The sequence below is a fragment of the Diadema antillarum genome, unplaced genomic scaffold (genome assembly GCF_040938485.1).
Source record: "Diadema antillarum isolate AM-2024a unplaced genomic scaffold, OU_Dant_1.0 seq00001105_RagTag, whole genome shotgun sequence".
Taxonomy (NCBI): Eukaryota; Metazoa; Echinodermata; class Echinoidea; order Diadematoida; family Diadematidae; genus Diadema; species Diadema antillarum.
The window spans coordinates 399626-416053 of NW_027271921.1; the positions used below are offsets into that span (position 1 = coordinate 399626).

At 37.5% G+C, this 16428-nt stretch overlaps 1 protein-coding gene across 1 annotated transcript in view; it reads right to left on the bottom strand.

Annotated features, from left to right (window-relative positions):
- The window catches only part of LOC139743743 (uncharacterized), a 69122-nt gene that overhangs the window by 3860 nt on the left and 48834 nt on the right, over window positions 1–16428 (bottom strand). Inside the window, exons 15-29 of the mRNA XM_071654198.1 lie at window positions 14129–14319; window positions 12020–12219; window positions 11858–11978; window positions 10979–11089; window positions 9455–9571; window positions 8517–8675; window positions 7980–8143; window positions 7316–7373; window positions 6668–6779; window positions 5272–5421; window positions 4613–4684; window positions 3231–3302; window positions 2413–2490; window positions 1200–1988; window positions 615–892 (exon numbers count right to left, since the gene is read on the bottom strand). Coding sequence (XP_071510299.1) covers window positions 615–892; window positions 1200–1988; window positions 2413–2490; window positions 3231–3302; window positions 4613–4684; window positions 5272–5421; window positions 6668–6779; window positions 7316–7373; window positions 7980–8143; window positions 8517–8675; window positions 9455–9571; window positions 10979–11089; window positions 11858–11978; window positions 12020–12219; window positions 14129–14319 — 2672 coding nt within the window. The remainder of the gene's footprint in view (window positions 1–614; window positions 893–1199; window positions 1989–2412; window positions 2491–3230; window positions 3303–4612; window positions 4685–5271; window positions 5422–6667; window positions 6780–7315; window positions 7374–7979; window positions 8144–8516; window positions 8676–9454; window positions 9572–10978; window positions 11090–11857; window positions 11979–12019; window positions 12220–14128; window positions 14320–16428) is intronic.

Below are 16428 nucleotides of genomic sequence, written 5' to 3' on the forward strand. Positions count from 1 at the left end.
GGCTCTCACACTATTAGAAAGTCTGCAGAGGAGGGCTCTTTGATTTTTGAAAATTGAAGATCCAACTAAAGCAGGAATTCCGCAATTGAGTACAGGAGGAAAGTTACTGTAACTCTACTTTACTTTGCTGTAACTTCTTCATGAAACTATCCACCAAAGGTAGCTCGAATCCTGCCTAAGATCTTCTGCGAATAGCAGACCTATGTCACTCCTTCCGCTCAACATTCCCAATATCACCCATCTCCATCTCCTACTCTTCTTGCATCCCAAGAACCGCCAGGTTATGAAATTCTCTCCAACTAACCTTGTTTCCTAATATGGACTGTTTAAAGTCAGAAGTGCACATTCGTCGAATGATGTCATCGATGTCATCAAATGAAATAAGAAATTGGTTTCTTGAGATCTGCATAGTCATTGAATTAGCTTGTATTTAAAGGTTTTAGCTAGACGATGGCTCCACTAGGCCCAGATTCTGCCACTATTAAAGAAAGAAATGCAAATGACTCGGGAGAGTAGCTGCCTTGGCTTCGATGTGTCAAATATTAAACACGTTATGCCAATTCATGTAACTGTTATTGTTTTGGGTTAATCTTTTTCTCAGCTATAATACGTACTTGTCTCCATAACGCCATCCGAATCAGTTTTCAACTTTGCGCGCCGACGCACTCGATGGCGTTGCCAAACAGAGGATAGAGTGTAGAGATAGGGATTTAGCGACGAATTGAGTGGGAGAATGAAAACAGCTGTCCAGGCGTAGACATCTGCAGGGATCTCGACAACTCTGATGGCCGACAGGAATCCCATGATAATGATGGGCATCCAGCAGATGAAGTCAGTGCCTACGATCAGCGCCATTTTGGCTGCCAATTTGACCTGTACTTGCATACCACGCCTACAAAAAGATGAAAAGCAGAGAAAATGAATAAAGCACAGTTAAAGAACAAGCATATTCAATTCGTTATACTGAATTTCACATTTAACCCTTCCTAATCCCACGAAAAGATCATCATTATAGAAAGGCGTCGATTAGATTGCGATTTGCTAAATTCTTTTAAAGACTACAACTTAGGAGTAGAAATTCATCCCGAGTATAAATATTCATTGAAATGCTTCTTTCTCTATTCAATGTTACATTGGTCATTGATTGATAAATGACGACATAGATGACGACTCTCTATGGATGAAGCAAATCAGCTTACTTGGTATGTCTCCCATGATCTTTGCTCTTCGAAAAAGTGGCGGCGGATCTGCGAACAGCCACGAAGATAGTGATATAGCAGAATGCTGTCACAACGAAGCATACTAAGTTCAGACCAAGAAACAGAGTAATCGAATATTCCCATCCAGGCAGTCGTTCTGTCGTTAGAGGGAGCCCTAGGCACACGCTGGATTTGCTGTAGAATTGCTGAAAGTAAGGGATTGGGACCACTGCTGGAGTAAGTGATATGACAAGAGAAATTATCCAAACAACTGCGAGCCATATCTTGCAAGATTTATTGGAGAAATGGATTTCCCGATGGTTGACAAACACAATACACAGGATCCGATCTAGACTGATTAGCATGATGATGAAGACGGATACTTCGCTGGATAAGGTGGAGATGAACCCTGCTAAGCGACACAAGATGCTGCCTCGCCACGCATCAGCATGGATTGCGTAGTCGCCCCGGAAGTAAAAATCTGCCCCCGCTATGACCATCATGTAGCAGCCCATGAAAAAGTCGGATATGGCTAGATGAGTGATCAGTCGTGACTGGATTCGACTGGTTTCAACCTGATGTCTACGGATTGCGCGCAGTCCGATAACGAAGATATTCCCCGCCATGGCGCTGATGCCCAATATCCACATGGAAATACGGAGCACAGTGTCCTTCAGAAGGTCACTGCATGACGAAAATTCGTCCACCGGTGCGAAGCAGCCAGTTGTGTCATCCGAAGCGGCCGGTTTCAAATCCATGATGCAGCATATGGTGAAAGTATCTGCGTAACTGAATAAAAAGTGAAGCAAATCAACTTACTATGCTTTTATCTTCTGTCCGCTAGAGAATAATAATAGCGGTTTGCAAAGATTTAGGAAGCAAAGTTAGAGTTCTCATGACATCTTTTACATTTTATCTAATCTCATTATAGATTATCATGGACCATTCCAAATTATTTTTTTATTTAATTTACCATTTGGTTACATAGCGAATCATCTCAATTCCTCGTTTGAAATTCAAGATTCAAATTTGACATGATTAGTGTGGCGTTAACTATGACGAAAATGCATGAGTAAAAATGTAATCACTTGGTGTTTACATTGAATTGACTATAAACATGCACACATGGAAGTGTAATTACTCGATTCTTTTCAATCTGTTGGAAAACATCTAAAATTTGCTGTAAAGCAGAGGTTTTCAAAAATGAACTTACATTGAATCCAAAGATTTTATTTCCTGCAGAGCTTCACGTGTGTCGCTGTTTATCGGTAGGTCGGTGTCGCGAAGGTCCCTAATGTAGATTTAAAAAATACACAAACGCAAAATTGCGGTAATTTTACCGGAAAAGGATTTAAACCTGGACCAGAGCCTAATTTCATAAAAACTACTCTATATAGAATGAAAACTGTAATTATGACAACTCTCACTACAAAAATATGTAATTCGTCTTTCTTTCTTTCTTTCTTTCTTTCTTTTTTTTTTTTTTGGGGGGGGGGGAAGGGAGGGCTATAGTGGCTTGTGGCAAATGTGTTGTCCTTCCAGATAAAGAACATGATCATGATGATCGTTTCACAGGGGAAACAACGGAAAGCCAATGACAGGGTAATGTCTTGAACAAAACCTTTAATGCCTTGCGTGTTCGATCTAGTCTCTACTCTTTACGAGCACTAACACCAATTCATCATAGCGCCGTTTTATAATTGCTAATCCCTCCCAGTAATTCAGCTGTTATTTTTTTTTTTATTCTCAAATACGTCCAGCCAAAAAGCGTCAATAATCAGATATCCTTCGGAAGAAAAGTGACAATATCGTGGCAAGGATGAGAAGATACAGTCAAATATATCACTTGCATTCAATTTGGTTTTCGATGTATTTATATAATATATGCCATTTTACTTTCTTTGTACAAATAAAAAAAAAAACCATTGAACATTTATTCAACATCTATTGAACTGAAGTACAACCGCAGCTGCAGGATGCAGTCATTTATACGCCGTCATCATTCCTCCTAGTCAACCGTGTAAATCTTACAGTTTCCGTAGATTCTTAAGGTTGCTAAATGCGCCTTTCTCGATTTTCGATATGGGGTTTCCGAATAATGATCTGAAAAGAGAAATAAGAATTGAAATAAACGTTTTTGACATTGAATTCAGTTCACATTTATTTCCACTATTACGTGTAGAAATGATGATACCATATCAACACACTGACGTCTGCATCATAACCGGCAATGGTGGGGTGAAAAGCACATAACAATACACTTTGCAACTGATTGACAAATTGCCCTACATCGACGTAAATAAGCACTGAATTAATCAGTGTTTTAGTAGTAGCCATGATAAAAAATCATGGGCGTACATACTCGAGCAGGATTCGAACCCACGACCTCCTGATCACCGAACAGGCGTCATCTCCACTAGACCACCGAGCTTTCGCCCGACAGCAAGTGTTGGTTCTAATCCTTATAGCATGCAGCGGGTACTGCTTTTGTTATTCAAATTTATGAAGTTCTTCCGTCGTGATGTTTTCATTGCAACTGATTGACAAATTGCCCTACATCGACGTAAATAAGCACTGAATTAATCAGTGTTTTAGTAGTAGCCATGATAAAAAAATCATGGGCGTACATACTCGAGCAGGATTCGAACCCACGACCTCCTGATCACGACGGAAGAACTTCATAAATTTGAATAACAAAAGCAGTACCCGCTGCATGCTATAAGGATTAGAACCAACACTTGCTGTCGGGCGAAAGCTCGGTGGTCTAGTGGAGATGACGCCTGTTCGGTGATCAGGAGGTCGTGGGTTCGAATCCTGCTCGAGTATGTACGCCCATGATTTTTTATCATGGCTACTACTAAAACACTGATTAATTCAGTGCTTATTTACGTCGATGTAGGGCAATTTGTCAATCAGTTGCAATGAAAACATCACGACGGAAGAACTTCATAAATTTGAATAACAATACACTTGTTATCATCATAGGCAAAAGTAGAGTTTCAGTTTCAGTTTCAGTAAGTTTTCTTTCTCCACTTATTTAAAAGAATAAGTATGACAATATGAAACATTTTATTCACAAAATATAAAAAAGAGTTCACATTACAAATATATAATCATGTGAAATGATGATATATTTCACAGCAAATCTTTAAATCTTTAAAAACAGGTGTAGAGATTACTAGTCTTGAGCATATTCAACCTAATAGGTACATAATGGGGGTAAAGTATCAGAAAATATCGTGTTCATGAGATTTCTTCAATACTACTTATTTCTATTTCTACTCATTCTAGTGAAATTTTACTTTTAAAATCTAATAACTTGTACAGAACTTGTTCGAGATAAAATAGAGGTAAATAGATATCAAGATCGAAAGTATGACCTCTCCTATAACAACAGTCATTACGATACTCACAGACTGTACAGATCTCCATTGTTGCTAAATGCCGCAGCGGGTATGAGTTCGATGTTAGACGACACAAGTTCCCTGTTCATTGATAAACGATATGAACATCGCTGTCACAGACGATTAGAAAAGCAAACATTTACTTCTGACAAACTACTACATGTATCAAACAATTCAAGTCATTCTTGTAATATATCCCTGGAAAAAACACACTGTCCCACAGTGTGTTCACAATGTGTTCACATAGTTGACTATTTGAAAATGTTCCAATTTAACAGTGTGAAGATAATTTCACACTGTGATGTGGTTTTTCACAGTGTTCACATAGTGATGTTCTGTTTCACACTGTGAATTGACGATTCACATTGTGAATAGATGATTCACAATGTGTTCACAATGTTAAAACGCTCGAAATTAAGAGTGTGAAGAGATTTCACATTGTGTTTCACATATTCTTTCACACTGTGGCATACTGTGTTCTTTCCAGCAGGAATATACTTTAGACATTACAAACAAGAAGAGATTACTATTCACAGAGAGCCAAGCGAAAATTGCATTCTAATGAATCAGAATACTGTACCTGTTATAGCACAGAATATCCCCCCTTTTTTTAGTCAAAAGTTTCAATCGATCTCCCTTTCAAAAGACACAAAAAGAAAAGAACTCACAGTTCGGCAAGGAAAGGGTAGCGTGTGGGTGAAAATCCGGCCAGCCCATCAACGGACACAATGCCCTCATCGGCAGTGTGGATTGGGGCTGTGCTTCCGTAGACTGAGGATTCGTTCGTCAGAAATTGCAAGAACCCACACCTGATGATGCTGGCGAAAAAAATTTATTAAGTATTAAGAGATTTCTTCCTTAGAGTATCTCGCAATGCGCCCCAAGCAGAAACTCTGTACCAGCATGTAATGTATCAGTCTGTCATTCCTGAGACGAGCAAAACTAAGGTACTCTACATGTAGGATTGATAGAAATGTATCCAAGAAAACATTTTGCACTGTACAATTATGTAAGTAAACATATACGTTGGAATTATAGTTTCATATGTTTTGTCCAAAGGGTATTTTTCCATAGTTTTGTATTGAAATTAGAAGTGATCATCGTATGATTTCATTTCTATTTTCCATTTATTAGGAAAAATATTTATTTAACGAATGTAACAAATATTTCATAACAAACAAGTCGCAATTTCTGTGACAAATGAACATGTTAACGTATCGAAGTTTTCAATTCTCCAATTTATCTGCATGTCTGACATTGACATCATTTCTTACTTTATATTTCATTGTAGGTTGAACTTAACGAATCTGATGCACAACATAATACAATTATTGGAAATGAATTTGCCTCGTTTGTGATAAATGTTCCAAATATATCTCGCAGTAAAATGTGCCGTTTTGATTTTGTTAAATGTAAATACATTTTCATATTTTTTTGAATTCATATAACAAGTTCGCTTTTTTAACGGGACTGCAGCCCCAATGCCCAGTCCCCTGCAAACAGATATAATGAATCATTTATTTTGTTTTAATTTATTATATTGCATAGTTTTAAATTATGATTGTCAAAGCTGGAGTCTTCTGGCCTTAATGATAGAGGATAAGGGTAATATTATTACCAATCTTTTCTAAAGAGGTCAGTCAAGTACTCTTTTATAATACTAGAAAAGTGAAAATATTTTGAATTGTCTTTGCATAATTCTCTTCATGTCATTGTTGTGACGTAACAATAATTTTGTAGTCTTCTCATCCAGCGATGGCTGTAACGAAATTATAAAATTTCACAACTTTTCAACGGATTTTCATAAAATCTTTCACTAATGTGTTCTCCTGATTTTTCTGCATTCAGTCAAGCCACATGTTTATTTATGCTTAATTCACCTTTTAACTCTTTGGATTCTTGTTCTTTTGATATTAGACGCATATTCAGATCGACGCAGAGAGAAGCAATTGAATAATCTACAGGATTCCTTTGTTGCTCACATAAGTAGAGAAATTAAGGTCCTCCCACAGGACGCGTACAAGAGGACGAGTATGCAAATGAGGAGACGAAAAAATAACTTACATTTTCTTCGCAGATTCTGGCAAGAGTATTTCTTTGTCGATGTTCGAGCTTCTTGGACTGATGCAGATGAACGCAAGACCAATGCAAATGCAATCTGGAGGGCAGTCCACACCTAAGTATACACGCAAACAAACAAACATACCCTCATATACGTATGTTTGTATTATACGATTGTATCTACAATTAAAATATGAATTTAGAAAATACATGTGATTCAGTAAAGTTCAATATGCCGTATAAAATATGGACACATTTGTTAACTGAGGAATTCACAGCCAAAAATCATTCAACTTTAAGAAATAAAGTTGTCATCAATCCTGCTTCGCAACAATAGTCACATTGGAAAATAAATGTAATTAATAATTCGTTATTCATATTGAGCATTCCTTCTCGGATATCATAGATTACATCAAGTTTAATATCCTAAATAGACAGGCACTGTACAAAAATACAAATAAACACCTCTGAATATTATTCAAAATTAAGACTTTAAGACTTGAATTAGACTTTTTAAAAAGTCATTACTTCATGATACATGGGCAACATGACTGAATTAACTGAAAATTTTCACTAAAAATGTTTCCAATACGGTGGCTGTAACCATCCCAATGAAAATGATTGTAATATTTCTCAACAATAATTGCTTACCACAGAACTTTTCGTCATCCCTGTCAGGGCAGTGGGCGAAGCCGTCGCACACCTCGCTCTGTGGTAGACAGACTTTGGACGAGTGGCATTTGTAGGTACCCCTCGGACATTCCACATAGTCTGAATTTACGATATGGACATATGTATGCTCTCTCTCTCTCTCTCTGTATATATATATATATATATATATGCATAATATACATATACATATACATAAAATAGGCCTAGATATATATACGATTAGGCAAGTTTCATGATAAAAGAGTAGCTAACAGAAAAATATCCAATGCAATGGCATAATTTTGCTTTAATGACGAGGTATTAACTGCATGAGAAACGGTGGAATACATTTTCTTTTTAAATCTATATATTAAACTTTCAATTCTAATCAAGTGTATACTGATAACCCAGATTTGTATCTAATTATCGAAGTTAGACTTCAATTTCTTGTGAGACTAAAGCTGGAGTAGTGTGAAACGACGCTATTGCTTTTTTACGTGTCTGAAATGTCAACAATATTCATCACCAGCATCTCTACATTATCATGCTCATCATTTCATTACTGTTATCCCAAATTATAACTATTGACATTATAAGTTCTAGATTATGCTTTCATTGAATAGATACAAATCAAAAGTAAAGTTTGAGAAAGTCTCTTTTTCACTGAATGCTTTTGATACTCGCCGGCAGCCAATGAGGGGGATGGCGTATCACAGTTCAGCTCATCTTCCCCTGCGATGCAATCCCAGCGACCATTACACCTGAAGCGCAGAGGTATGCAGTACGAGTTTGGACATTTCAGCATGTACTCCGGACACTGAAAATCCTCTGAAGGAAGCATGGATTCAAGACTAAGTCTTCATGATTATAACCACCATCATCATCATTAACTGTCACAACCATCACAATCTTCGATATCGTAGCCATGGTTAAGACATTACTGACAATGAAAGATGCAAAGAAACATGACATAAACCATGTGGAATCAGAGCCATAGTAATTATCTGGGAAATACAGAATATAACAATATGGCCACGGTGATTCTCCAGTGTGAAGACCGCGGTTTGACATTACATTGTAATGTCCGTTCTCCTGGGTTTTCTTTCTCTGTGATGTATTCTCTTTCTAACACAATGTTTATTTATCTTTCAGCGTTCGCTCAAAACTTAGTTTTGTAGGCATAGAATGCAACTATACTTGCCACATGATCTGAGGTGAGAAAGATCCCGGCAGCCTTTGACGTAGCCACTCTGACTGATATCGTAGATGCAGAGGATATCTGCACTCACACAAGCGCCGTTATTGCATTGCAGTTCTCCTTCCCCACTGCATGTAGGCCTAAGATTCTTCTTGCGATAGGCTGTTAGGAACAAGGCGTGAACATATTTTTATTAAAGAATACAAACCAAAAGTGTAATTTGTCAAGATACAATAAAGGGCTCAGTATACATAGTATTGGATCTGCAAGCGACGCTCATTTGTCTGTCTGGCGTATACATTTAGAGGTGCGTCCACATCAAGATTCCCTCTTCCAAGGATCATTTAAATCACTTAGTTTTAAGTGACATGAGTTCCGCATTGGATAAAGGCATCGCGGATACGGATAGGTTAATTGTTTCAAAAGTTTATTTTCTGTTATCAATATTGCTGTTACTACAACAACAACAACAACTACTAGTACAATCCCTTCTCATCCTACTGCTACTGCTACTGCTACTATCACCTCATGACTCCCTCTCTCTTTATAGTCGAGACAACCTTAAGAATGTATGGCAGCTGTGTAAAATACTATAGCTATTCTGTACTTGCAGAACCATCTTTCCTGAGATAGCCTGCTATAGTTAATGAGAATGACGACACTGTCAAACACCTAGAAGGAAACTGTTCCTCTTTTTTTTTATCATTGCGAAAAAAGTTTGATACTGTTTACATTGCAGGACGGTATACTGACTATAAAAATACGTTTTAAAATTGTCCTTGCCCAAGGGAAAGGATTATTCGTTGATACAGTTCGGAAAATTCAATAACATTACAAAAACGTTCACGAGCTTACAGATTCATCAGGTCAACATTTTAAGATAAGAAATACATTTTGTCTGAGAGAAATACGAAATTGGCAAAGTTGGTGAAGGAGCCTACCACAATCTTCCGGCTCATCTTCGAACGAGCCACCGATACAGTCTACAATACCGTCGCACTTGGCCCATCGCGGATGGATATCACCATTGTAGCATGCAAAGGATACGTTTGACGCTTCTGGTGTGCATTGGAAAGATATAAAATTTCATGTTATTCATCGGCTCTTATCAATTAATGAAATGGCGCAAAAAGAAAAACAAATCGGAAGTGAATTGATTATTAACAAAATGAGTGAAGCAGTGTGGTACAAGCATACGTGGAATCACACCATCCTAACGTAACAGGCAAACGTACCCGATAGTTGAGTTGGCTTGATGGAAAAATAAAAATCCTTAACAAATCACAAGACTATAGTCTTGTGATTTGTAAATTATTTGTAAATCATTTATAAATGCTGCAATTTGACTTTCTGTGAGTTTTTTTTTAATCAATAGCATTGCTATGGATGTATTATCTAAACGATTTGTACCAATATCTGTGTAATTAATTTGATTTGATTTAATTTTCATTTAATGAATTCACGTTGCGTTTCCTGTTCAATTTCAGAATTCTTGCGGTAAAAAAAAACTACGCGGGTTCAATGGAGTAATAGTGACTACATACGCGGACCACTGTTAAGTGCCAAGAGATGTTTAATGCAGTTCTCTTCATCTGAACCGTCAAAGCAGTTATCCACCAAGTCACAATATTGACTGAATGGGATACATCGACCATTGTCACATCCAAATCCGCTGCAGTTGTACGGTTCTGAGATTATGGAAGAAACATTCAGAAAAGTCTAAACACGCAAATCACTTGTAAAATATACACTGTACATATACATATATATATGCCTACATATATATATACATATATACAGTACATATACATATAAGGCTACATACATATATATATATATATATATATATATATATATATATATATATATAGTGTGTGTGTGTGTGTGTGTGTGTGTGTGTGTGTGTGACTTGTCATAATTCCGGGAGGTGTTGTCCATTGTCATAGGCCCACTGGAAGGCGTTTTGCTCCACTCCAATCCATCCATTCATGACAAATTTTCTTTTCAAAAATTCCACGCTAGCCATCAGCCAACTTAGACCACATAAGGTAAAGAATATACCAGAGAGATGGAAAAGCTCATGAAAGAAAGGGGAATGGATAAGTATAAGTTAAGTATAAAGATAAGACATGTAAAGATAAGTATGTGATATGCAGAGGAGAGCAAGGCTCTACATGGAAAGAGAAGGCAGTCATGTAGATGACTAACAAAATGGAAAGTCCCTCTGAGAACTCATTTTGTTTGGCGGCGTATAATAGAGGAGACTTTATTAAACCGAAACACGTTTAAAAATTTCACGGATTTGGGTATGGTGGACCATTATGTTTGAAAAAGAAGTAGCCGTGTCATGTCATAATGTTTCTTTTAATCGTGCTGAATGTTGTGTTCTTTCTTTGAAAGAGCAGACTTTCGACACGACGACATTTGACGATGGGGGAAAACTAGTTTGAAAGAAAGAAACTTACCACAGTTGTGTTCGTCTGAGTTATCTGCGCAGTGTTTCACATTGTCGCAGTAGTGTGATATTGATATGTTGGTACCATCGTTACAGAAGAACAGTGTGTCTGACGTCTTAACTGTAAAGGAAAGATAAAGAAGGGATCAGTTATGACTGACTATTCTACAGCATGATACGTTTAATCATAGGGGAAGTTATTCTGAATATGTGGGTTCACTGACTGCATGCACATATACACATCAGTAAAGTTTCAGGAAAAACCGACCACATGTTCAACAGTTATTTCTACAGATCGGCGCGGCGCAGCTCCAACTTTCTGTTGGGCTACTACAGCACACTGCTATCTTTTATTCCAAATATTACAGATTCTAGTTGCGCAATCAGAGAAAAATAGTGGTTTAGGAAATTCGAAATAATAAAAGTACAACATTAATTTTAATTCATCTGGACTTACTGTTTTAGTTCCGAGGACGGTTTCACGTCCGATCGTGGACGCTTCATCAGCTCGTCTGATTTGATAGCGGGAAGGCGTCGTTGCCAATCGGCGCAGACGCACTACCGACGTTATTGTTCGAAGTCAGTAGCCGAGGAATTCTCCGGATCACAGAGCTGTACACCCGGGAGGCGTTTTTTTTTTTTTTTTTTTTTTTTTTTTTTTTTAGACGGCTCAGATTTGGGCATGGCGCGTATTAAACTTATGGGAAACACGTTGGGTTAGGATTAGGGTTTAGGGTTAGGGTTAGGGTTAGGGTTAGGGTTAGGGTTAGGGTTTGATGGTTAGGGTTAGGGTTAGGGTTAGGGTTAGGGTTAGAGTCCCCAATCTGTGCCGTCTTAAAGAAAAAAAAAAAAACACGCACCCGGGAGAGGTTGTGTCGCAGTCCCCCACCCTTGTTAAGGGAGGGGTTTTCGGAGTTGACGTAGACGGCTTCCTGGACCCCCTTCTCAAACCACCGAGGCTCCTTGTCTAAAATGCGCACATCTTTGTCATTGAAGTTATGTTTGAAGGTCTTCAGATGGGAGAAGACGGCCGAATTGTTGCCCAATGTACCTGGTCTTCTATGTTGATATAAGCGCTTATGTAGCGGCTGCTTGGTTTCGCCAATATAGTTCTCTTGGCAACCTTCTCCTTGACACTGTATGGCGTAGACCGCGTTGCTTCTCCTTTCCTTCGGTACCTTGTCTTTTGGATGTACCAGTTTCTGTTTGAGTGTATGTGAGCCGGTTTGAAGTAGACAGGAATCCGGTAGCCTGAAAGAATCCGTTGGATTTTTTTCAGAAAGTCCGCTGACGTAGGGTACCGAGACACCTATTTCCTGGCGCTGATCTGTTGGGCGTGTTTCAAGATCGCGATATTGACGTTTACGTGGGCGGATGGCTTTCTCGATGCTCCATCCGTGGTAACCACAAGCGCGAAGTGCTTCCCGGAGATGTTCCTGTTCTTTATCTTTTGCCTCGTCAGTGGAAGAAATGTAGGACGCCCTGTGAAAGAGTGTTCGTACTACAATGTACTCCCAATTTGTGAATGAGGGGGTGGTGTGAATCAAACAGAAGGTACTGATCTAGGCGCGAAGTGCTTCCCAGAGATGTTCCTGTTCTTTATTCTTTGCCTCGTCAGTGGAAGAAATGGAGGACGCCCTGTGAAAGAGTGTTCGTACTACTCCCAATTTGTAAATGAGGGGGTGGTGTGAATCAAACAGAAGGTACTGGTCTGTGTGAGTGGCTTTTCTGAAGACAGAGGTAAGGAGCGTCCCGTCGTCTTGGATGGTGATAAGACAATCTAGAAACGCTAGTTGCTTGTCTTTTGCTGTCTCAACCGTGAAATTGATACACGGGTCGCAGTTATTGATGTGTGTGAAGAAGGCTTCTAGTTCTGCAGTCTTGATCTTAACCCAGGTGTCATCCACATACCGAAACCAGTGAGAGGGTGATTGGCCTGCGAATGAATTCAGAATTCAGAATTCCCCGGCGACTGACTTCGAACAATAACGTCGGTAGTGCGTCTGCGCCGATTGGCAACGACGCCTTCCCGCCATCAAATCAGACGAGCTGATGAAGCGTTCAGGATCGGACGTGAAACCAACCTCGGAACTAAAAACAGTAAGTCCAGATGAATTGATTTAATGTTGTACTTTTATTGATCGTTACCTGGATGAATCAGAACTTACACCATTTGGTTTAGAAATACACACAGTGGTGGTTTTTGTAGGATTTGCAAACTATTAGTCAGTTATGAGGGCAACTATCAACAGCACTACCATCAGACCATGTTTAATTAGGAGAATTACACAAAATCACATCCAAAACACAATATTGCGCTGGAATTTCAATCCATGGACAAAACAAGAGCGAAATGGGCGGTTACATACGTACATACCATGCATATACACATGTATGCAAGCCAGTTTGCTTTCATTATTGGATATCTATTGCGTTATCGAAATCTGCATAACGTATGGGTTGGGTTTACACTGCCTGTGTGAATTCTGGCCTATGAAGATCGTAGCCATCTGTCATCACGGACATATGACTTTCCACCTGACCTATTAGGAGTCATCAATCTTTACCATTCTCGCATGATTGTTCATCGCTCCCATCCCGACAATCCGTGAAATTGTCACATTGATAGAAAAGGTGAATACATTCTCCCGAGTCGCAGCTCAACATTGACGGTGGGCATGCAGGAATGCTTGTGGGCTGTGTGACGTTTATCATCTCTTGCAGCTCTTCTGAAAAGTCAAATCCATAAATCCATAATATTTGACTTGATTCAAACAAGAAACTTGTATGGGAACAAATCACTATTATGTTTTGTTTACTCCACAGCTTTAATCACTAATAAAGTCTATTTTTATTTATCACACAGAGTTTAGCCATATCGAAAACAGACCACTAACTAGGATATTCTTTCCCCCTCCGGATGACTTTCTCGTTAAAAAAAAGAAAAAAAAAAGTATTTCTAGTTGCAACGTCATGTGGGAATTTCCATTGGTATTATATTGTACTTGCAGAAAGTGTACAACTGATCTATATAAATTTGCAGTGGTGAAATAGCAAAGTTTAAATCCAGACGTCAAAGTACTTAAAATAGAAATTGTATCTATCTGTAACGACACATGTAGACGACTGCATTCGATTCCTAGTAACTTTATGTACTAACCGGATGTTGAGGCCGAAGTTGCAGCCAACTCGCATATGAACTGGTCAGTGTCCTTGGAAAGGCAGGGAATATCATTCCACAGAGCAGTTGACCGAATGCTGGTCAATCTGATGGTCACACAACCGTCCAAGCGTCCTCCATCTGGCTCATTGGCCGGCCGGTCGCTTGTACTGTCAGCTGACCAAAGGTCGCTTTAATAGAAGGGACAAGAAGAAGCGTCAGGGGCAAGGGTTTCATTTTCTTAAAATGTCAGTATCCTCTCAAAAATTTAGCAAATACTCCAAATGATTTTACTTTTTAAGTTTTAGGGTGATAGAGATTTCACAAAGTTTTACAAAACAGTATTAAGTGACTACTGCAGTGTGAGTAAACTGAATATCATGGCATGATCAACACCTAGATTGTTATTGTTAATTACAAGTATCTTTCTTTATTTTCTTGATTTTTTTATTATATTTTTGTCATATCTGTAATTCCATACGATGTTTATACTTTTGAATACATGAAAGATTTTGTATTGTTTTATTTATATGCGGTATATATTTGTTTGTTTTTGTCTGTTTATGCTGATCTAAATGTACTTAAGTGATTGTTTCTGTGTTGCTAAGGCCCCTGAATCTGAAATAGACACCCATATGTGTATGCACGATATTTTTTCCTTTGCTGTACTGGATAAGGATGATTTTTGTTCTTTGTTCCCTGACAACAACCAATCACATCACCAGTCCCCTATTTCATTTTGTACTTTAAAGAACCTTGAATATTTCACATCCCATTTAGCAGATAATGAAAGTGAAAGTAAGTTTGATTGTGATTATATAGATTTTGATACAAATATTGATACATGTGATTATTTTCCTTCAGACAGTGAATTTGATATTGATTGTAATTCATTTAATGTGATGCATTTTAATTCTTGCAGTTTACATCATATTTTTATTTTTTTTTTGCTATTGATGAGTTTATGTCTATGTTACCTTGTTCATTTTCAGTATATGGATTTTCAGAAACCTGGTTACACTCTGATAATGAACACCTAATTCATAAAGACGGTTACTCGTTTGTGAACTTAAATAGATTAAATGGCAGAGGTGGTGGTGTGGGATTATTTGTTAAGAATAACTTGAGTTATAGTGTTCGAAATGATTTGATGGTGGTAAGTGATTTATGTGAAATTTTATTTATTGAACTTGATTTTCCTTGTAAGAAGAATATTGTTATTGGTATTTCATATAGAAAACCGAATGGAGACATACAAACATATATTTCATTATTTCAAGAGATTATGGACAAACTTAACACTGAAAATAAGATAATATATGTAATGGATGATTTCAATATAAATTTATTGAATCACTCACAAACGTATATATGTGATTTTTTGGGTATGATGAATACAAATTCTTTAATTCCATTGATAGATAAACCAACACGAGTAACCCGACATTCGGCATCATTAATTGATAATATATCTACCAATGATTATAATTCCCGTATCATTCCCGGTATACATTATTCAGATATTACGGATCTTTTTTCCTATTTTTTCAATTAGTTCAGTTGACATCATATATTGTTATGAAACCGCAACAATTTATGATTCTCAAAATTCATGTCATAATACCAACTGTTTGGAATGTATTAGAGAAAAATTATGTACAATAGATTGGAGTGAAGTGTTGAATAAGGAAGATCCCGATATTGCATACGATTTATTTTTGTGTACTTTTGAAAGCACTATTAAAGATGCATCTCGCCATCTTTCCTTTAAGGAAAAGAAGCATAGTAGTAGAATTAGGAAACCATGGATTTCATTTGAACTATTGTCCCTTATTAATAAAAAACACAGATTATTAAAGAAAAGTATTAAAGATAATAGTGAGAATGTAAATAGGAAGTATAGAGAAGTGAGAAATAAGGTAACTACTTTGTTGAGAAATGCCAAGAAAAAATATTATCATGATAGACTTCACAAATATTCAAATGATTTAAGAAAAACATGGTCCGGGATAAATGGAGTGTTTTATAGGGAAGAAAAGGTCAAGTTATCCTTCATATGTATTACATAATGGTCGGCAAATAACAGATGAAAGAGAAATTGCAAATTGTTTTAATTATTATTTTGTTAATATAGGAAATATTGTAAATGAAGATGAATATGGTTATCTTTCAGATCCATTGACTTTTGTTTCTCATCAGTCAAACAATTCTTTTTTCTTTTTTCCTGTCAAAGATCATGAGATATATGATAACATATAGTTAAAGGGATGAAAAATTCTGCAAGCACCGGAATCGATAAT